Genomic DNA, 22191 nt, shown 5'->3' with positions numbered 1-22191 from the left:
CTTTTTACAGCATATACTCATCTCCTTGAAAATAATCCTGTCTTAATGTCTGAGATGCAGTTTCTTTCTAAAGTGCCCAGTCCAACTACAATTCACTACTGAAGCTGTGTCTGACTGTGTGTTTACTGACTGTTTAACGTGAGTAGTGTTAGTGTCTGGTCTCCTAAATGGTGTGGTGAATGGTGAAAAGGGCTGATTTTGCCCTCGTGTGGGCTGAAATAGCTCAGCTGGGACAGCGTTAGACTGAAGATCTAAAGGTCCCTGGTTCAATCCCGGGTTTCGGCAATAACCAACGCTGTCTGGACTGTGGAGCTGCCGTGCCTGTGTCAGGTACTGCAGAACAGTCATGTGGCGCTCACCATAGTGCAACCTCTATATGGCCAAATGAGGAAAAACTTGCGTTGTGTAGGCCTCTTCATCTTGTGCTACAGCAACTTTATACAGAAAGCATGGCATTTTGGGAACCACAGTCTGATGGGGGTTGACTGGCTGGTTACTCACCATTGTTAAAAAGTGTCATCTGAGCCACACTGCAACTGGCCCAGATGGTTGCTTTTAAAAGACTTTGAAGTACGAGAGAGATATAACCAGCCACAAGAGCAATATGGGATGCTGGCTCAACTCGTCCACTGGGTTGATGACAGATTTGAGTAAAAACAAATTCAGATCAAATCAAATCAAATCAATTTTATTTGTATAGCCCAAAGTCACAAAGTACATTTTCCTCAGAGGTCTTTACAATCTGTACAGGGAGTGACACCCTCTGTCCTTAGACCCTCGGTTCGAGTGAGGTAAAACTTGACCACAAAAAACCCTTTTAACAGGGAAAAAATGTGGAAGAAACCTCAGGAAGAGCCACAGAGGAGAGATCCCTCTCCCAGGACGGACAGATGTGCAATGGATGTCACGTGTACAGGACAAATCAACACAAACATATTGTACAGTTACAATGACTGACAAAATGACAATGAATCACAATGAATGATAAAAATGATTACAGTAACAGATATGGTAGTAATAATGACAGTAATAATATATGTAGTGGGCGTCGTGCAGGATCACAGCAGCAGCCACGATCCACGAGAACCTGCTGGACGACAGAGCACAGAAACTCCGGGGAAGTTTGGTTAGTAACATGCATTAATGAGACATGTCCACAGATGGTAAGAGGGAGAGAGAGGGAGAGAGGGGGGATAGGGAGAGAGAGAGAGAGAGAGAGAGGGTTTTCGGTAAGGGAGATGTGACCTGCATCTTCAACCAATACCGTGCAGCAGCATTCTCAATTAACTGCAAAGTCCTAAGAGACGTGCAGCAGCATTCTCAATTAACTGCAAAGTCCTAAGAGACTTATTAAAGCAGCCTGATAACAAAGAGTTACAATAGTCCAGCCTAGAAGTAACAAATGCGTGGACTAGTTTTTCTGCATCCGCTTGAGAGACAATGCGTCTGATTTTAGCGATGTTACGTAAGTGGAAGAATGCAGTCCTCGAAATTTGTTTTATGTGGACGTTAAAGGACAAATCCTGATCAAAAACAACTCCAAGATTCTTTACAGTGGAGCTGGAGGCCAGGGTGATCCCATCTAAAGTAACTAAGTCTCTAGAAAGAGAGTTTCTGAGGTGTTTGGGTCCAATTACAAGAACCTCAATTTTGTCTGAATTTAACATAAAAAAATTGTAGGTCATCCAACTTTTTATATCTTTAAGGCATGTTTGGACTTTAGTTAACTGATTGGTTTCATCAGGCTTGATCGATAAATATAATTGGGTGTCGTCAGCATAACAATGAAAATTGATAATAATTATAATGTTCCCTAAAGGAAGCTTATATAAACTAAATAGAAGTGGTCCAAGTACAGAACCTTGTGGGACTCCATGACAAACTTTGGTCTGCATGGAGGATTCATCATTGACGTGAACAAACTGAGATCGATCTAAAAAATACGATTTAAACCAGCTTAGGGCGGTTCCTTTGATGCCAATTTGATGTTCCAGTCTCTGTAAAAGAATTTGATGGTCAATGGTGTCAAATGCGGCACTAAGATCTAACAGGACAAGTACAGAGATGAGTCCTTTGTCTGATGCCATTAGGAGGTCATTTGTAACTTTGACTAATGCAGTCTCTGTGCTATGATGCACTCTAAATCCTGACTGAAAATCCTCAAATAGACTATTGTTATGGAGAAAGTCACACAGCTGATTAGCTACAGCTTTCTCAAGTATCTTAGACAGAAAGGGAAGGTTTGATATCGGTCTGTAGTTGGCTAAGACCTCTGGGTCTAGAGTGGGCTTTTTAAGAAGAGGTTTAATTACAGCTGCCTTAAAGGACTGTGGTACATATCCTGATAATAAAGACAGATTAATCGTATCCAATAGAGAATGACTAACTAGAGGTAAAACATCCTTGATCAGCCTGGATGGGATGGGGTCTAAGCAGCGCCGGTCCTGGCCACATTTGCGCCCTGGGCGAACACCCCCCCCCCCACGAGGCGAAGATTTTCTCGTGTGCCCTAACGGCCTGCTTTTGTTTTGGAAAAAATCTCTAGTTGGCTGGTCCAGAGCCTGGATAGCTCAGATGGTAGGGTATCAGACTTTTAATCTGAGGGTCCAGGGTTCAAGTCCCTGTTCAGGCACAGGGTGTAATCTTTGCCTATCCCTGGGGCCACTCAAGCCACAACCAAATTGCTGCTCATTAACAGTACAACCATAAATGTTTGCTGCACTTCGTACACTTGTCACCTCCAGGTGAACTGGCAGGGGAAGGGACACTTTTTAAACCTCATACCAAGGTTTTGTTCTTGCAAATGCAAGGAAGACTTTTTTTAACGTGAGTAGTGTTAGTGTCGGGTCTCCTAAATGGTGTGGTGAATAGTGAAAAATGCCGATTTTGCCCTTGTGTGGACCGAAATAGCTCAGCTGGGAGAGCGTTAGTCGTAATAGTACTTCATAGCCGATTGTGAGTCACTAAGGGTGCCTTTAGCAAGGGTGTTAACTTGTTTAAGGCGCTCACGGATGTGGGTGACGTACTCTAATGCGTGCTTTTTGGGCGTAGAGTCACATCTCAAGAAGTGGTCGTGCAGTGACTTAAGCATCCCATGGGTGTGTCACCGAAAACAAGCTGTGCAGAACTAAAACCAATCGATTCCTGCACAGCGTCATGAGCAGCAAACAAGACGAAGGGGCCTCCCTCTCCACAGTACTTTCTGAGCATCAACTTTAGCGTCTGATGCCAGTGCTCTAAAGCTCCTTGCGATTGGGGGTGGTATGCGGAAGACATGATGTGATGCACAGTTAGGCTCTTGATATCTGTCTGAAGAGACCAGACTTAGAGCCCTGGTCTGTCTGGATCACTCGCGGTACTCCAAAAGTACAAAAAAACTTGAGTAAAGCTTTCACTACAGACCTAGCGGTAATCGAACAGAGTGGAATAGCTTTTGGGTAACGAGTGGCAGCGCACATAATAGTTAACAAATACTGATTTCCACTTTTAGTTCAACGTAGAGGGCCAACACAGTCAATAATTACTCACTCGAATGGCTCTGCTATCACAGGAATGGGGTGTTATGGCACAGGAGGGACAACCTGGTTAGGTTTCCCGACAACCTGACACACATGGCAAGCACGGCAGTATTTAGAAATGTCAAACTTTAGACCTGGCCAAAAGAAGTATCGGAGAATGGCTTGATATGTTTTGGTTATTCCCAAATGTCCTGCCCACTTACTTTCATAAGCCACTGACATCACATGCTGGCGGCATCCTGCAGGAACAACTATCTGGTAAACAGAATCACAATCAGAATCATCAGTTACGAAGGAAGACCATTTACGTAACAGCATCTCACCATCCATAATATATGCTACTTTTTCATCCCTTGCTTTGTTGTTACTCACCACCTTGGCAAAGCACTCTCGCAGTGTCGGGTCTGCTTTCAGCATCTGGCTCAAGCACGCTTGGTTGGCTTGAAATGGCGCACCTCCAGCTAACGGCAGTTAGCTCTGTAATAAATCATAGCTTCTTAAGGCTTTGTTTGTTGAGATGTTGTCAGAGATGAGTAGATCAAACTTGTATGTGTATGTGTCCATACCTTGAACCTGTATGTTCAATATGAAAAGCAACTACAACAGGAATTAATTAAGAATATTCTCCTCTTCTCAAGTTAATAAATAAAAAGTTTTATTTTCAAAATCATGCAAATCCATTCATTACTCATAGACTCAGTCCTTCTTTACACATTTATCTCTCAGAAGTAGCAATAGCCTACTCAAATATTCTATATGATGCACTACTGTGTGGCAAACTAAACATGCCCCTCTGTGGTAAATATGGAAAATATTTATTTATTTTTGCAAGAGCAAAAAAACACGTAGTAATGGCATTATTCAGTCTGATGTAGTATTGCAATAAAAAAACAAAACAAAACAGAAAAGCCCTGTAAAAATAGACATGACATCAGTATGGTACAATGACTGCACTGCAACATACACAATACCCACACTGGTTGTTTACAACTATAACATCCACTGTGTTATCGTATGTGTACAGTCAGTGGCCGATGTAAACTTCTCATGCATCCTCACTCAACATTAAAGGTGCAATCGGTAAAGATGGCTCTTTAGCAGGATCTAGTGTCAGCATGAACAAAACTGCAACAATAGTAAAAGCATTTTTTTCCCAGCCCCCTATGCGTGTAGCATCATTTAGAGCAAATTCTAAAACTGAATTGAATTAATACACGTACAAACAGATTTAGGTGAGATAACTAAACATATTAACTTAAATTAACTTTCAATTTGTAACTTTCCTTGTGATCACATTTTACAATGTTTTTCATAATGGGAGTACTACTCTGTGAGCAGATGTGTAGTATTAGTATTAATGAGTTTAATGAATAAATACACCAAATATTTAACCCTGAAAAAAAAATAAAAATAAAATTATATATATATATCCCAGTAATTTTTCTTCACAAAGATTTGTCAGTCAAGACAAAAGGGCAAAACTGGATCTACCCACGAGTTAAAATAAATTCAATATAATGAGTTGATAATTAATTTAAAATTTTCTTCAATTTATTTCATAATTTGTTGTTATATGTTTGTCTGTATTTATTCATATGAATATGTATTTTTATAATGTCTTATTTACTTAGCTCAAGTCATTCTCACATGCTTCACTAATGGTCCTTTAGAGAAATCAAATCAAATGCAGAGTGTGTGCTGAGTCTGGGAAAGTGTGTACATTGTCAGAATATTACAAAATATGACCACCTCTAGCTGTTACCTCCACCTGGCTAACTAAACACAAGAGTGACTCGCAATGTTAATATAATCTATATATAGATATATATATATATATATATATATATATATATATATATATATATATATAATATATATCTATATATAGTATATATAGAATATATGTATATGTATTATTAGTATGTATGTATGTTATATCTGTTGTATGTATATCTTATTATAATATTATTACTAGCTTATATATAATCATATATATAGTGCCCCTTTAAGATCAAGTGGTAAATTAATTTAACAGAACAACCTCAGTTTTATTTCCTTAGCATTATTAAAGTAAATCAAATAAATAAATATATAGATAATAAATGAATAGATAATTATATTTTAATCTGAGACAAAGTTAAGCAAGCTTTTATTTGTTTTGCCTTTGTTTGCAATTTACAATGGTCAGTCACCTCCCATATACTCCCTGAAGGGCTATTGCTTGAGCTTAAAACCAATTGATACTTAAACAAACCTTTGACTCATAGTATATCAAAACAGAGATGGCTAAATGAGAGAAAAGCAGAGCCATTTTCTTTTTTTCAAGGGGATGCAGTTGTGGCAAATGACTTGAAAAGTTACAATGAAGCCCACATCACTTAAATACAATATTACAGAAATCTTAATTCATCTTAAATAATCCTATTAAACAATTATGGGTGACATAGATTTAGTGTTTTTTGTTATACTTGTTCATTAAACCCGCATAATAAACATGCAATGGACTTTTTTTTCAGAGTAGAGTTTTTTCTGAGAATGTCTATACAAAAAGAGTAACTCTATTTGCTGTATTGCATAAGATCATCACAAAAAAGAAAAAAAACAAAACAAAAAATAAAACAAAACAAAAAAGGCCTCGGATTAACAATCATTATTTGAAAACGTTTCCAGGATGTTTGTTGAACATTTGCCAGCTCTGAGCATTCATTCAATCAACGAACACTTCCTATCGCTGAGGAATGAATCAGTGAAAAATAGAAAATAAGCAATACTGGACTAATAATTTTGCCTTAAATAGACTATTTTGTTTCTGATATTTTCATTCATTCGTCCTGTTTCTGTGCATTCTGACCCAATCCTACAAGGTCCAAAGTCTGTGAGTCATGAAATGTGTTCTCTGGAAGGTTTGACATTTACTCTGCAGTCACTCTTTTACTCTGCAGTGAGGGGTGTGACAGTTAAAATCCAAAATAGAAAAATGTCACAACAAATTGACATGGATGATGGACATCTCGATATTGCACAAGACAGAAAGTATACAGTATGTGTGTCTGCAGCAGCTTGTGTACTGAAAAGCTAAGCTAACAAGATGAATCCATCTTTAAAGTTTGTGGTATGGCAGCATCATAAATGATAATTAGTGTTAAATATCATGATAACATATTCCACTCTTAGAACAGCCACCACACATAAAGCTTGTTCTGCAGTAGACTAAACAAGTATTACACTGAGGGGTGTTTTCAATATTTTTGTCAATCCATTTTTGTCAGTATGGGCAGACAAAGCTGTTAAATAATACCATTACCATAACACAGTTAAATCACTGCCTCTCTAAAAGAGTTTGACCAAACATTGATAATTACAACCTTGATGAATGGAGGTGGACCTACCAAAGGAAAACAAAGCAAAATAAAGTACAACTGATATGTGTATGTAGAGCCGCCCCAAAGAACTGAACTCTTTTGGTAAACAGAGAAAGCCTCTGCACTTGGTGAGTGGCACAATACTTCAATCAGTATGTTCCAATCTTATTACAGCACTAGTGACACACTCAATGACCCATTAAATCTTCAGTGTAGATGTCATCTGACAGCACTGTATAATCAAGCAGAATTGATGAAATCATATTGAACTGTAGATTTTTTTTGTAACACCCCTATTTATTACTGCATAAAACTATAAAGCAAGCTCTGTCCTTCTTTCATGTTCTTCTCTATTTCTAGTATGCTATAGTGCTCACACATGGCATGTTTCTCTCTCAAACACCCGTCACCCAGCTCAGATGTGATCCTCTGTCTTTACATTGTATTGATGTGAAGCTCTCTGACTTCCCTCTCTCCTCCTTCTCCTCCTCCAGCTTGCATAGCTCACCCCTGGCTTAGTAAGGCACTGTATCCTCCTGTCTCCCCATCCCTCTACTTTCATCCACGCGTTGATCATGTATCTTCAGCCTGCCCTTGCTGTGCATTCCCACTGCAGGAAACATGACTGATGAGTTGCTCCAGTCTGCTGCCAATTATTTATCTTAGCAAACAAGCACGCACTAACTTTGTTTGCAGGTATAAAGTTTGAAGCAGATAAATCACTTTTTGTTTTGCTGCTTTGGTATTGGTTTTCATAAAACTACATAATTTAATTAAAAATGCACGAGCAAGCCATAATTAAGCAGCATCAATTGAAAAAAGCAAGTCTAAAGCCCCACTCATGACACCTAGCCACTGTGATGTTTCTTTCTCGATTTAGCTTAGAGCCTTGGCAGTGGGGCTATAAATGTAATGTTTGTGGTCAGGTCATGCGGTCAGTAAAGCTCACAGAGTATGAATGTGCTCAGTAAATTTCATGGCAATCTGGTCAGTAGTTGTCCACATGTATCAATCTGGACCAGTGTGTTGGACAGACAGACAGATGTCTCTATCATGCTGCTACTGGGGCAAAGATAAATAAATAAAAAAGAAAAATCAGAGTTACTAAAAATGCCAATAATGGATTCAACCATTTAGCAAGCATGGTCTTGGGGACATTTATTATTCCTGTTGTCTTAAGAAACAAAACAAAACAAACAAAAAAAGATTCAGATAACTTGCAAGCTGATGGAGGATCATGACTTGTTGAAGTCCAAACTTTGGCTGAGTTTCCGGGACACTCAGCTCCAATGGAACAAAATGGACTGTTGATCATGTTGCTAGCAATGTTAACACTTAGTTAAGGAGCCCTTCACACACAGTGTTGGCATGTACAGGGTGTGGACACAATAATAACATCTGTAAACTATTCTTTAATTGAATCCAGTACAACGGCTCTATTTGCGAAAATTTAGATGTTCAGTTTTGATTGATGGTGTCACAGAGGTGTTGATTCAACTCTGTGGTAAAGACTCTGTGTGTCGAGACTGTCGTTTGGTGGTGTTGAATTATATTATTACGTTGAGGCACCTAATATCTTCCCACTTGACATGCACCACTCAGTAAAAAGCTTTAGAAAGTTACCATAGACCTGAATGAAATCATCACCTCTTTAACAGTCTTAACAAAAGATGAACATGTAAGCTTCTCGAAGGTCAGATTTATTGCAGAGCTGTTGTGTTGGATTACAGCAGGGTTATAGGTGTTTCTTTTGTGTGTCCACCCCCTATACCTACATGCAACGTGCATTGTACACATGAAAAGTCGTAAACATCATCATACTTATGTCTGCTCTTTATGAATCGATCATTGTCCTGAAAGTCTTTCAGGAGGAATTCTTTCTTTATATTCCTTCCACTGTCCTCCTCTGTCCGTCTTTGGGTCTTTCCTTTTTCCCTTGCTCCATTATTCCTTTGTATTTTTTGCTTAAAACTGTGAATGTAGAATAAGATGAAGCAAAGAAGTCATCATCTGAGCCAAAAATCTTGACGTGCCACCAGTCACATATTTTACAGCATATAATCTGATATATTCTATGTACAAGTCTTAGAAGCATTCCAAACAAAGTGTGCTGGAAATTAGGGCAGAGCTGGAGAGTTGACTGTCTGAATGAGGAAGAGCTGGGAGGAAGGCTTAGTTTGGGGCCTGTAGAGGAGATGTAGTTCCACCTGGAGTGGGGAGTGGGGCTGAGTGTAGAACCTGTGGTTTGGTAGAACAAGCACTCTTTGGAGAGCAGTCAGAAAGGTTTGGGGGATAGGCAGAGGGAAGATGGCTGTAGAGGGCCTTGAACAGGTTACAGTATGAAAGGGAGTCTGTTGCTCCGAAAGAGATCAGTTGAGCTGATCCTCGTACTGTTTCCGGAAACAGTCACCAGCGGGGAAAAACTCCCAGCAACGCTCCTGGTACATCTTCCATACGTAAGACTCCTTTAAGACAAACAGATGGGAGGGGGTTTGAAGGACTTCCATTCCATATGACACATTTAGACTGTACATGGGGTAGGTTAGTTATAGCAGTGTAAGCTTCAAACGCTGAGCCACTAAAGTCCTCGGTATGGTTCAAACTTACTATATTGTGTGACCCCGTACTTGTTACGAATGGCAGGGTGAAAAGTCTTTAATCATACAGAGGGGCTGGGATTCTCCTCAGAGACACTCAATTATAAACATGAGAAGTGATGAAGTAGTTGTGAGTTATGAAATAAGGGGCATTTCATTTAAACCATAGTGAGGCTTTAATAATTAAAGTAGCCATCAGCATCAGGAACACTGGATGACAGTTTGAAGCTGTACAAACCACATGACAATATCACAGTAATTTACTTTATTTACAATGGGAAAATGAGCTGGTTTACCTGGCCTGTGTGCTCTGTTTCATCTTTGTTTATGAGATACATCACAAAGAATCTGAAAGACACACATACACAGTTATTAGACACAACAGTGCCAAAAGTTAAACATTTTTTTTACTTCCAACACAGAGCTCAAAGGTCTTTTATCAGTAATAATTACACAAACATATACATCTGTGGTGTATTATCACCATGAAACTGATGCTAATATCACATTTAATACTAATCCTAAACTAGTCAGAGTCCGAGTCATATTTCTTAAATTGGGATGATTAGGGGACAAATTTATTTGAGAGGTCTTCCTAATTGACTGACAAATATCAGCTAGACCTGTTCTGAGATACAGTCTCAATTTCCTCAATTCTAGTGACTCTGTCTCTGAAAGATTTAAGACATCTTCAAAATCATACGGATACGGAAGAGAAAAGCCAACATTTCCACCATCTTGTTGGATATCACCTACAGTAACAAAGTGTTCTGATATAAAGCAACGTAAACGTGTTTGTGGGAGGAAGGTCCTCATTACCATACTAGATGTTCAAGTACACACATTCAAACACACACAGTCCAGATGTACTCACAGGTAGTTGGCTAAGTTGTGCTCCTGTAGCGTGTGCGTTTCAAAGCCATGTGGCACTGTGTCAAAGTAGTCGTTGCCTATTCCACAGATAAAACACTTGGTCTGGAAGAAAAAACATGCAAATGTTAAGTGACTGTCACCATTCACATGCAAGTCTTTACTTGTCATCTCTATCTGGACACAAAAGTATGAACATGTAAATGTCCACATGGGAACACGACAGGTAATTTGAAGATTTGGGGGATACTACTGGATGCAAAATCTAGTAGTGATTATTTCCATATTGCATAGTACTGCATTGTTTTAAGGTGTGTGTGTCTGTCTTTTCACCTCCATGTCTTCTTTCACTTGTTCCTGCTGGTCTCTCAACTCTCCAAAAGCATCGATGATCAACCCTAGAATATTCACATGAAGAGGTTACAGCCTGACCCACAATCTTTTGGTGAACAAGTCATCATGGTTTGAGGTTTTCAAACTGAAAACCACAAGTCTTTTGTGTCTTCCAGTGGACTTATAACAGTACTGCATCTATATGAGTCTGTTTTGCTTGTAAGGAAGCCTTACATTGTGGTATCTCTCTATGCAAACGACCTGCTACTAAATGCTGTGAACCCAGCAACTGCTATTCCCACAATAGTTTCAATTTTAGATGAATTTAGCACTTATTTTAGCTTACAAGCTGAACCCTCAGTTTTCCCAGTACCATTATTCCCAATATTAACCATTTCACAGCTCCTTTCCACTTCTAATCAGGTTAAAATAACACTGCAAAAATTTCTAATACATTTTACTTTAATTTATTTTTTTATTTCAAATCTATCCCACTACCAAAGTGTTTTTAGTAAAAAAATAAGCATGACTGTCGAAGGGAGCCTTGCCCTGTCATATTTCATGTACTATTACTGGGCAGCTAATATCCAAATGTTATTTTGACAATGAAGCTGACACCCTTCTGGTGTTCAATACCAGCCAAGGCACTGTAACATATCTCCCTGCTCTACAGTGCTCTTCATACCCAATCTCTCTTTTCCAGTACACAAATTTAGCTGTGTTGCCTCCCCAAGGAGCTCTGGCATAATTTTCGGTGTCACCTCAAATTCAATTCTGGCTTGATATTAGGTCCCATCACTAATTAATCACCTCATCCACCCTTTGTACTTTGCTTTGTACTCCTTTCCTTGTGAATAAGAAAGGGAATTACCTGCTTTTGATGCTTTTAAGGCCCTTTATTATGACAATATATTCCAGCTTTGTATCCCTGATCAGCGAAAATGTGTCACACTCATATTTTCACTTTCTTCTTTTTCTTAACCACCAATTCTGTTGCTTTTGGAGCAACTATTCAAATGCAGTCCCAGTCAGAAAGCATTCATTCTTCTATATCGTAAAATATATGTAAATAATAAATATATAAAAATAAAAAAGCATATTTTATGTCTTTTAGCTTCCAATATCAAAGCTCAGTTCAGCAGCTGACTCAACTCAAGTCTCAGATGTGAGACCTTTGCTCTTCAATACCAATGATCATGACCCTTTAGGGTATGCCTCAAAATATGGATCTGACCCAGGTTATGATGTAGGCAGTTCAAAACAAGTTTTAGTCTACAGACTCCTATGACAATTATAGAAAAGCAGCATAACAACATAAGTGAATAATCTCTGTGACCCCCCTCCCCTCTTTTACAGTCAGAGAGACAGTGTGTGTGTGTTGGTGTGTGTCTGTGTGCTTTGGATCTCTCACCCTGGATGATAGCCAGGAGGATTACAATGACAAAGAAGAAGAAGGTGATGTCAAAGATGATGCGATAGATCTCATACTCGTCACCTGCTGGGTCCTCAATCTGGTCACCAATGCCTCCACCTGCTCTCACACCTACATACATATGGAACATGTAGCACTGGAAGATGGGGCGAGAGACACACAGGAAGAGGGAGAGAGAGAGAGAGAGAGAGAGAGAGAGAGAGAGAGAGAGAGGAGATGATTATTTTTGCAACTTATACACATTTATATATAAACATAACATTTTTTCAGCAGCTTGTGAGGAGTCGTAGTGTATGTCCCAGTACACATTAACATTATAATTACAATCATAATAAGTGCTGAGCATTTGCACAATAGTATGTCCACTGATCAACAGAGTACAACCCCCCCAAATCTTAAAATAAAATTAAAAATAAATACAATGAGTCAGTGTACATGACAAAAGACTTCAAAAGTTAAACACACATACTGTGTTTGTCATGGGAACAGGATGCAGAGAACTGAGCAAGAAGAGAGCGGGAAGAAAATGTTTTCCAAGTGGAGAGAGAGAGATGAAGAGAGGACGTGAACAGAAAAAGAGAGATCAGTTCAGATCTTCCCATCCTTCTGTCAGTGTTATTGTAAAGGATTTATTCACAGAGAGGACAGAGCTAAAATCTTCCCAGGGCAGTGACCCTTCATCAGTCTATCCCTTCATCACACTAAGCCCATCACCTTCCTGTAGACCAGGCAGAGCTGCCACCCGGCCCCTTAATAGGAAACAGAAGACCTCTATGGAATGTTATGGGTGGCTGACCACAGGGGGATTAGTTAAGTGTGTGTCCTAAAATTTCCGGGTGGCAGAAAGCCCCCTCCAACCCAATCCAAGAAAACACACACCATAGAGCCCTTATATAGTATTTCTTTCACATGGCTTGGCAGCATGGAATGGCCTCACCAAAGCTGTAATTCATTCTGTCTGCTTGTCTGAGTATTATGTTTGACTTTAATGACACACAGCTACAGCATTACAAATCTTTGTGTAACTGTAAAGGGTTGCAAACATGTTTGAAAAGGATAATCTACCTACTGTCACTGTACCAAGGAGCCTGTATCATGAAGAGAGATTAGTGGGTCAGCAGCTGCTATCTTTGGGCTAAGCTCTAGTATCGATATATAGATACCTATATCATATACACACACACACACACACACACACACACACACACACACACACACACATATATAGATATATATATATAGATATATATATATATATATATATATATATATAATATAATATATATATATATATATATATATATATAGACGAACGTCATTTTCCTTAAAAACACAAAACAAGCTAGGCCTGTGTCTTGAGATGCAGTCCAAGCACTGTAAAGTCACTTTAGACCGCCATGGTGCCACCAATTCACACGAGAACCAAAAGAGGAGAAGTAGAAAAAGGAAACTTTCAGACAGACAAGTGAAGCGTCTCAAAATTCTCTGTCTTAAGGACTGAAGAAAGACCTCACAAGAACTGTGTGACGAGATAAACAGCACAATGACTAACGGTGCAACAGTGTTTTCAAAAAGTGTGTGTCAGAAACTGTGTGAAGAAGGACTTGTTGGCAGAATAGCAGCAAAGAAAGCATTACTGAAAGAGAAACAGAGTGAAACACCTGAAATCTGCAAAAGAACACAGACAGAGCCTGAGGATGAAAACTGTCAGACTGAAAGCTCTGACCCATGACTCTGTCCATAAATGGTACTGTTTCCTCTTTATTGACAGGCTCCACAGGATACTACTTCCACTGAAACAGCTTTCACAGACATTATCAGCCAGAACAGCAGTGAGCCACTGCCCAGAGAAAAGAGAAAGAATAGCAGCTAAGAGGCAGCATGTCAATCCATGGACTATATGCTTTTTTTAAAAATCATGCTGCGTACAGGTATTAAAACACAGAACATTTTTCACTGCAGACATTTTGGCTTGGCTTATGAAACCAAACCAGGTCCAAATGATGTTTGACTGCTTCTTTGTAATTTACTTTGATCTTTGTTACTGGTCATGTGTGATATCATGGCCCACAGTCACATATGTATACCTTTGAATGGTTTACTGAAGCACTGTTGTTTTCTTCATACCACACATTGCATGTTGGCTATTTCAGAGGCCTGTCAAGCAAGCAACAGAAGCCTTTGACCCTCACTCAAACAAAAAAAGATTTCTGAAAAAATTGACTTTCTATTTTGTAATCAAAATTCCTAAAGAGGAGACTGTGTTTAACTGTTGCTGCTGCCATGACAGAGATATATTTAATGTGTGTGCGTTATGAAAATAATCAAGTGAGCCAGATATGATTTCTGGTGGGTTCCGCTTTTGCCGATTGCTGCTGTAGACTCTTTGTCAAAATGTACTCTCACGTAGCTCACTGTGCCCTCCTCCACCTGTATGTGGATTACAAAGTTTCTGACAGACAGAAGGCAGCAGGCGAGGCTGGTCAGCATCACATCCAGCACCTGGACAATCAGCACTGGCACCCCCAGGGGTGTGTGCTCTCCCCACTGCTCTTCTCCCTTTACACTCTGCCATCATTCAGTCTGTTCTCTGCTAGTCCATCACTGTTTGGTTTGGATCAGCCACAAGGAGATAAACAGACTGCCACGGACAATAAGGTCTGCAGAGAAAATTATCGGCATCAGCCTGACCCCTTATCCAGGACCTGTACCTGTCCAGGAAACGGGCAGGTAACATCTCTGCAGACCCATCACACCCTGAACACAAACTGCTTGCCATTCTAGTAAAACAAAATATGTCTGACTGCACTGTAGAACCTAAAAGCAATACACTCATACTAGTCAAACTTACTGTCAACATGTCGTCACATTTCATGTCTGGAAGTTCTCCATCTTCACCCTTGTTGTAGAACTTCCTGAAGAAGTTGAAGGCCACTACTGTATAGAGGTACACCACCACTGCTAACAGGCCAACGGTTAACACCAACTGGAAGACAGGAGGAAAGACGAGGTTGAAAACAGAGTCTGGACACAGTGAAAACATCCACAATATGACTATAGCTATAAAACTCAAAAACAGTAACAGTCAGCATGTTTGTATACTTTAGAAAAAAGGTAGATGTATAAAGGCTGTTCTGTCAATCAGGACACTTGGAATTTTACATACACTAGTTGTAGGTAGGTGTTTGAGTTCAGGTGCTAAAATATGTGTGCAGTTATATTTATATTGACTAGACTGTAGCTGTAGTTGTTTACCTGTTTGCCATTGTGCGTGACTGAGGACAAAATGGTACGCAGTGTCTTAAAGCCCATGGCAATGTCGAGCAGATGGGCGGCAAAAAAGAAGTTGTTATAGTGACCCAGGATGGACATGGTCATATACCAGGCCAGATACAGGAAGGACTGCAGAGAGAGAGAAGGAGAGGTTAGTCAAGGTAGCAATGTTGTGGTAGTGTTTTATATATACTGGTCACTGTTCATCTGTTTACTCAATTTATTTCAGTTTTATTTATACAGCACCAAATAATAACAGCAGTTATCTTTCCATACAGATGTACATGTAGTAACATTCAGTGTGTGCCTGCAGTTATATGGCTTTTCAACATTGCTGCAGGTTGGTCTATCAGCTCATTAAACTGAAAATGATCTCAGAATGCAACATTAGCTGGACCAAAACGACAAGACACAAAAAGAAGCTCTGCATTGTTAAGACATATTATTCATTTCTGTATATTTGGCTGACTTCAAATTGCACCTGTGATTAGATCTGATTTTAGATTTATTTTTCCCAGTTACCTTATATTGACATTTTTTTCCATAATATACTGCTGCACTTTGTTCTGGGATGTATTAATGCACTCGCCAATAGGTGGCAGTGTAGGCTGTCTGTGACACCAAGTAGCAAGCCCTAGAATAATAGTTTTTATGATTGTTGGGTGCTCTTGCTCAGCATGTGTGTGTGTCAGGTGCTGAAGCACTGATAGCTTGCCTGTAAAGTTGGTGGATGAAGCAATAAATTGGACGTTTTCTACACCAACTGATGTCGTCGCCGTGTGATCGGGATTGATTATTGTTTTATATATTTTTTAACACATTTTCTAAAAATAAGAATTTCCAGGATGTTTTTTGTGCAAGTGCTGTCCATGCACAGATAATAAATACATCATTTTCGAAAAGATTTCAGATTTACTAAAAACCACACCAGCCGCAACCATATTCAGTAGTCAGTGTAATGTATGGTGAAGAATATTGTGTAATGTACAGATATTGCAGTACATTTGAATAAGAAATAAGAAAAGGATGATAAATTAGGTCACGGTGTCATATATTATGATTGACCATCAACAGCAGATGTAAAGGATAATTTGTATTATTGCAGGAAACCATAGCCCACATAGGCTACATCAGTAGTAATAACTTAATTTGCATGAATGAAAACCTCTGAATTACTGTGAACATCATGATAATATTTTAATTTGTAGATTTAAAAACAGTGTTTCAACATGATGGAGCTGGACGTTGCTGGTGAAGGACTTTGTACTTCTTCATACTTACATTGTCTGTGAACACAACCCCCAGCTTCCAGATCTGGTACTTGACATCAATGGAGTTCAGCCTGATAACAGATGGAGAAAAGGATTAACAGAGGATGATCATGTGTCAGAGTTAAGCCTCTGAAGCAGCAAGGTGAATAAAAGTCCTGCAAGTAAAACCTGATACCATCTATCTCCATATCCATGGAAAAAATGTACAGATCAGCCTCTTGGGTATTATTCATAAGATTCAAAGAAAAAATGAATATCTGTTATCAGATTAGAGTTGGTATTCTTTGTGTAAAATGTGTGCACCTTGCTTAGTAAATCCATTATACAAGTTGTACATTTGAATACTCTGTGAGAGAGAATACTCACACAGCAGCCAATGAGCCATCTCTCCTCGGCTTTCTCTTTTTGTGAGCGTCACTGAAGTCCAGAGCAGCCTTGTCCATTCCCAGCAGCTCACTGATCCGGTCGTGGCCGTAGAACTCTCCATATTTATCCATCACCTGAGGAAGAGGGGAACATTCTAGTGAAACAGCATCTCTTAATCAAAAAATTTAGTTTTTACATTGCATGCTCCTTTCCATCAGGGGTACACTTTGACACAGGGAGCTGCCCAGTACAACCACTGTCCTCCACGTACAGCTGCCAGTACATTCACATTCACATTAAACATAGCATCATCTATAGCAAGGGGTCAACCCTCCCTCTTCTCTTAGCTTAGGAGTCCTTTTTAATAAAGTTATAATAGGTCTTAAAAGGAAACTCCTATTTAGGAACCTTTATGCCAATAAGGAGGACTCGTAGTGGTAAGGCAAGATCAACAAAAACAGTGACACGTACCTTCCTCTTTACGAACTTATCCCAGTAGTTGTTGGGGAAAGATCTGAAAATCAGAGAAAAGAATGGCTCACAGGTCACATCATCTATAAAGCTGTATTATTTTTAAAAACATAATTGTATAACTGCAACAACAAATAAGATAAAATAGCTTTTTTGTAATCTTTTAGGGCTCTTAGGATTGTACAAGAACTCTAAACCACATAAACAGACAGTTTGTTCACTGGAATGCACAAATACAGAATGTCTTCTCAAACTACATCTTATGTCCTTACTTTGGTTCTACAGTTATTTCCATTATCCATCATTGGTACTTCTTAGTGGACGTTGTAGCATACTGTATATAACACATACTACATACTCTCATAAACAGCATACACATACACATGCACTCTTGCACACACAGGGTTTACTCACTGTGTGTTGATTACCAGTCTGTCCCACTGTCCTTTGATGTCATCCTCTGACGGCTGCTCTGTAATGTAAAGACCATCAAATTCCAGCTTCCTGGCCACCTCCTTCTCACGCTTAAAGATCACCAGTGGCACCTACATCACACACACACACACACACACACACACACACACACACACACACACACACACACAAATATCCTTGGTTATGAAATATTTAAAAGATCTCAGAAAACTGGTAAATTGATGGAGTGCAAGAAGAAATTATGTTTTGTTGTTTGACTGCTACAGATTTTTAAAAATGGATACACATTTTATTATTTCAGCTACATATCAATAAGTATCCCACCTTGAGACAGTAGTATCCGATGATGCAGAAGAAAGAGATGACAGTGTGCAGGACAGCCAGGATCCGTAACATGGGCTCCATGTATCCGCTACTCTCCTCCAGGACAAAACGGACTGTGACAGGTTTCAGGGGCTCCCCAGCCTCATCCATCACCTCCTCCTTTGCCTCCATCGCTTCTCCTGCGAGTGGATCCCACTGAACGCTGCTGTCTGGTTGGCTGCTGGTGTAAACCACTTCCCTTTCCTCAACTACAGATGAGGATGTAGATACCTGGTAGGGACAATATATTAATCTTTTAAATACAAAAATAAAGCTAAGAGTGTAAAAATAAAACAAGACAAGAAGCATGTTGCCATCCAGATGATGTAGTTGATTACAAACCCCCCCTGGCATTCCCCAGGGGAGCTCCAGGGGAGTCCCAGCCACCACTCTGGGGAAAAAAAACCCTGCACTAGTCAACACCAACATGCCTTGTGTTCCACTACCTTATAGAATAGCAGGATGAAGTTGATTGCAAAGGCAACAAACAGCGCCAGCATCCTCATGTTGTAGAAGTTCCGGGCAAAGTAGTTCTACAGAGAAGAAAAGAAAACAAAGAAAAAGGAGAAGATATTAATGTTGGATGTTACAGACAGAGCAGTGGATGGTGGACCAAGAAAGCTCTTAAATAAAATCAACAACTCATTGCTGTACAAATGGACAGAAACGTTCTGTGTACCAGTAGTTTTCTTTGGTAGGCTATGATCTTCTTCAAGAAGGCAGACTCTTGTAGATCAGGTTCATCGGACTTTGAGGTGTGATGTCTTCTCACTTTCGGCTTCATCTTCTCGTTCTTCTGTTGTTTCTCTTGTTTCTCCACATGTGCTCTGAAATCCCAACACACAGCTAACAGTAAAATACTGCTGCACTGTGACTTATTACAATCACTGTGATGTTATATCACCAAGCAGATAATCAAGGGTATGCTGTGAACGCATTTATAGTATATGGATTTACACACCAAGTTATGCCTTTTAAAATAGCCTACAAACCAAAGAAAAATGTGTGCATTTTTCTTCAAAATACATGCATAGAAAATAAGGTGAACTGATGCAAACGCTGGTCTTAGTTGTTTTAGTTTTAAATATTCAGCATGTATAAATGTCATTTTGTTTGTGGCTACCTACTGAACCTATGTGCTCACTAACAGCTTCTTTCTGATGGGGCCAGATGCAACTTCTGCCAACTGAAATAACTTTGCCATAATGTGGTTGAAAGGCCTGGGGGGAAAAAAGCCAGTAAGTGTATCTTGAGCTGTGCTTTGACGTCTCAGTCTGTTTTCTCTGGACTGGACTAAACTCAGCTTACACAACATTAAACATACTGTACATACTCTGATGGTTTCTCAGGTTCGCATTCTGTCTCTGCTGTTGTTTCCTTCTCGTCTGAGGCAGAGCTCTTCGACTGAAACAGAAAACACTGTTAGACAAACAAACCGATCTGTGATCATGAGTGATTTACTCAATCACCTTTTTGTGATTGATCTTACATGAGTTGATCTCACAGTTTTCTGCCAAAGTTACAATGGTTGGATGTTTGGGGAAAAGTATGATGGCACATTCTCCCACCAGAGATCATCAATCAATCCGTTTTTTTCTACTTTGATAAAAGTTTAATTTCGGAAGAGCAGAAAAAGAGACCAGAACTAAATGACTGATCCTTGATTTGACAATTATTTAAACATTATCTTATTAACCATTATCAAACAATCACATTAATTCACCTGACGTCTCCGTCTGAGCTCAGGTGGGGGTGCTATGGGTGGGGTTTGGGGAGTTGGTGAAGGTACTGGTGAGTTGAGCAGTTCAGTCAGGCTGGCGTTGGGGTTATGCGGGGTGATCTTGTACTGCCCCCCCTCTCTTCTCAGGTCTAGGCCAAAAATATCTGACAGCAGCTCGGTCTCACTGGTGTTGACTGCCAGGTCAGCCAGGTCCTCCTTCGGGGAGCTGCGGTCCGAGGCTCTTTTCTCTCTGTCTTCCCCTTCACCCCTCACCTCATCCTGGGTGGGATCAGGCATGTTGGCCAGCAGCTCTGACACCTGAGGATGGAGGCAGTTTATGTATTTAGGAACAACTCTAACGGTTTGCTTTAATGACCTGTGGATACTCTATTCTTTTATTATGTATATTAACCTTTATGGTCTTGGCCCCCTCTACCAGATTTCCTCCCATGAAGGTGTTATAGAAGATTCTGCAAAATCCTCGTGCCACACTGAATGCAATGTGGAGGAGGCCCAGCAACACAGACCAATAGAATGACACCAGCGTGGTCACCATGTCCTTCACTGTCATGTTTTTGATTTTCTTCATCTGCTTCTTCAAACTCTTCATGGACAGCACCTGCAATAACAGGAAGGCTGTTCAGTGTTTAACATTTACACCCCAGTCAATCAGGTCATGTTCCATAAATCACCTACACCTCAATCTTAGCTGCTTAAAGTTTGGAAACATGTTGCAAATGTGTATATTGTTTTATTTATTTTTATTTACTATTATTTTTTTATTATTTATAAAAGCACATTGAGCCTACTTACAGACCACATGGAGGGAAAAAGTCCATGAATGTCATTTCTAGAAAGTGTTAACCTTTCATAGGGCACTCATTGAAATACTTGGAAATTTCATGTTTCATGAAAAAAATGTTTATTTTGAGAGCTAGTTGCCCCAAAATATGAATACCATAATTATATGTTTTATTTAAGCTGTAATTGTTTTAAAATCACAATATTACATGAGAGGGTGTACTCTACCATCCCTATTGGTACAACAGTGATAAGCCTCACTGAAGTGCCAATAATAAGGTGAAGTACCTCAGTCTGTAGGAATTTGGCTCAGGAACCTGAGGGTGGCTGGTTCAAGCATGGAAAAGTATGGAAGGTGGACTGGTAGCTGCGGAGGTACCAGTTCACCTCCTGGGCACTGCTGAGATGTCCTTGAGCAAGGTACTGAACGCCTAATGTAAGCCCTTTGTGTGCGTGTGCGTGTGTGTGTGTGTGTGTGTGTGTGTGCGTGCGTGTGTGTGATTGTAGTTCAGGTACAGTGCATGTAAAAACTTAAAACTATCTTATCTAATAATAAAGTCACAAATCAAGCAAATCACAAATCTATTGCAGTTACATTTTCTAAAAAAAATAGCACCAAGTATTGGAATATGTGCTTGCTTTTTAAGAATGAGATGAGAAGATGAATATCAGTTTAATTCAGGATGTTGCTAGCTTGATGTAAAAGTGGTGTACAAGCTTTTGATTAGCAGATGTGTTTGGTGTTGTGTGTGCTCTCACCTTTATGAGCAGCATGACGTTGTATCGCAGAGCTAAAAGTGCCATGCGGACAGTGGTAACAGAGAAGAAGCCCATCTCAGGGTTCTCCTCGTCTGGCTTCTCCCGCTCACTCTCCTCTTTGACTGCCGATCGCTCACCAGCATCAGACATCTGAGCCGCCAGCTGCATTTCAAAGATGGTGTCTTCGCAGAAATTCACAAACAGCTCCATCTTCTCCTTCTCCCCTCCTTCATTCACCACATCAAAGATGAACTGACGTTTGGATTCTTTGACCTGGGCAAAAGATAGCAAGTGAAAAGAAGGAGCTAGAAGGACATGTGATATGTTAATTGATTAATTACTGTACCATCTTTACCTGAGGTTTCTCCCACTGTGTTCGACTGGACTCGCTGATCTCAAAGTAGACCCTCTCGATGCGCTTGGCGCTGCCCATGATCTCGATCCGGCCCAGGTAGGGTTGGAAGTAGTTGAGAACGCTTTCTGCCAGCTCCAAAAAGGTTTGCAGTCGCGTGTCATGAGGCATGTGCTCCGACAGGTTGGTCAGCAAAACCGCCACATTGAAGCCAATGTCCTTTTGAAACAGGTCAGTTTAAAATGATTTTCTTCTTTTGAAGAAAATA

The 22191-nt window shown here is 39.8% G+C and overlaps 1 protein-coding gene and 2 non-coding genes across 12 annotated transcripts in view; 2 read left to right on the top strand and 1 right to left on the bottom strand.

The window, feature by feature from the left end:
- Positions 1-212: 212 nt before the first annotated feature.
- trnaf-gaa (transfer RNA phenylalanine (anticodon GAA)) lies at positions 213-285 on the top strand. The gene has a single exon. It is a non-coding gene; the product is annotated as a tRNA-Phe (tRNA).
- Positions 286-2559: 2274 nt separating this feature from the next.
- Positions 2560-2632, top strand: trnak-uuu (transfer RNA lysine (anticodon UUU)). Its single transcript has one exon. It is a non-coding gene; the product is annotated as a tRNA-Lys (tRNA).
- A 5251-nt stretch (positions 2633-7883) lies between these two features.
- ryr2a (ryanodine receptor 2a (cardiac)) overlaps positions 7884-22191 on the bottom strand; it is a 135655-nt gene continuing 121347 nt past the window's right edge. For all 10 annotated transcript variants that reach the window (XM_027289387.1, XM_027289392.1, XM_027289389.1 and 7 more), the window contains 19 exons: positions 21927-22142; positions 21572-21844; positions 20424-20630; positions 20015-20329; positions 19625-19695; positions 18971-19118; positions 18738-18824; positions 18253-18522; positions 17908-18038; positions 17494-17536; positions 17023-17156; positions 16667-16727; positions 15368-15514; positions 14964-15098; positions 12092-12248; positions 10681-10745; positions 10352-10452; positions 9774-9825; positions 7884-9345 (listed from right to left, as the gene is read on the bottom strand). In XM_027289387.1, coding sequence (XP_027145188.1) covers positions 9250-9345; positions 9774-9825; positions 10352-10452; positions 10681-10745; positions 12092-12248; positions 14964-15098; positions 15368-15514; positions 16667-16727; positions 17023-17156; positions 17494-17536; positions 17908-18038; positions 18253-18522; positions 18738-18824; positions 18971-19118; positions 19625-19695; positions 20015-20329; positions 20424-20630; positions 21572-21844; positions 21927-22142 — 2709 coding nt within the window. In that variant the 3' untranslated portion in view covers positions 7884-9249. The remainder of the gene's footprint in view (positions 9346-9773; positions 9826-10351; positions 10453-10680; positions 10746-12091; positions 12249-14963; positions 15099-15367; positions 15515-16666; positions 16728-17022; positions 17157-17493; positions 17537-17907; positions 18039-18252; positions 18523-18737; positions 18825-18970; positions 19119-19624; positions 19696-20014; positions 20330-20423; positions 20631-21571; positions 21845-21926; positions 22143-22191) is intronic.

This window comes from Larimichthys crocea, chromosome XVI (assembly GCF_000972845.2).
Source record: "Larimichthys crocea isolate SSNF chromosome XVI, L_crocea_2.0, whole genome shotgun sequence".
Lineage (NCBI taxonomy): Eukaryota > Metazoa > Chordata > Actinopteri > Sciaenidae > Larimichthys > Larimichthys crocea.
This window is presented reverse-complemented; position numbering and strand designations above follow the sequence as displayed.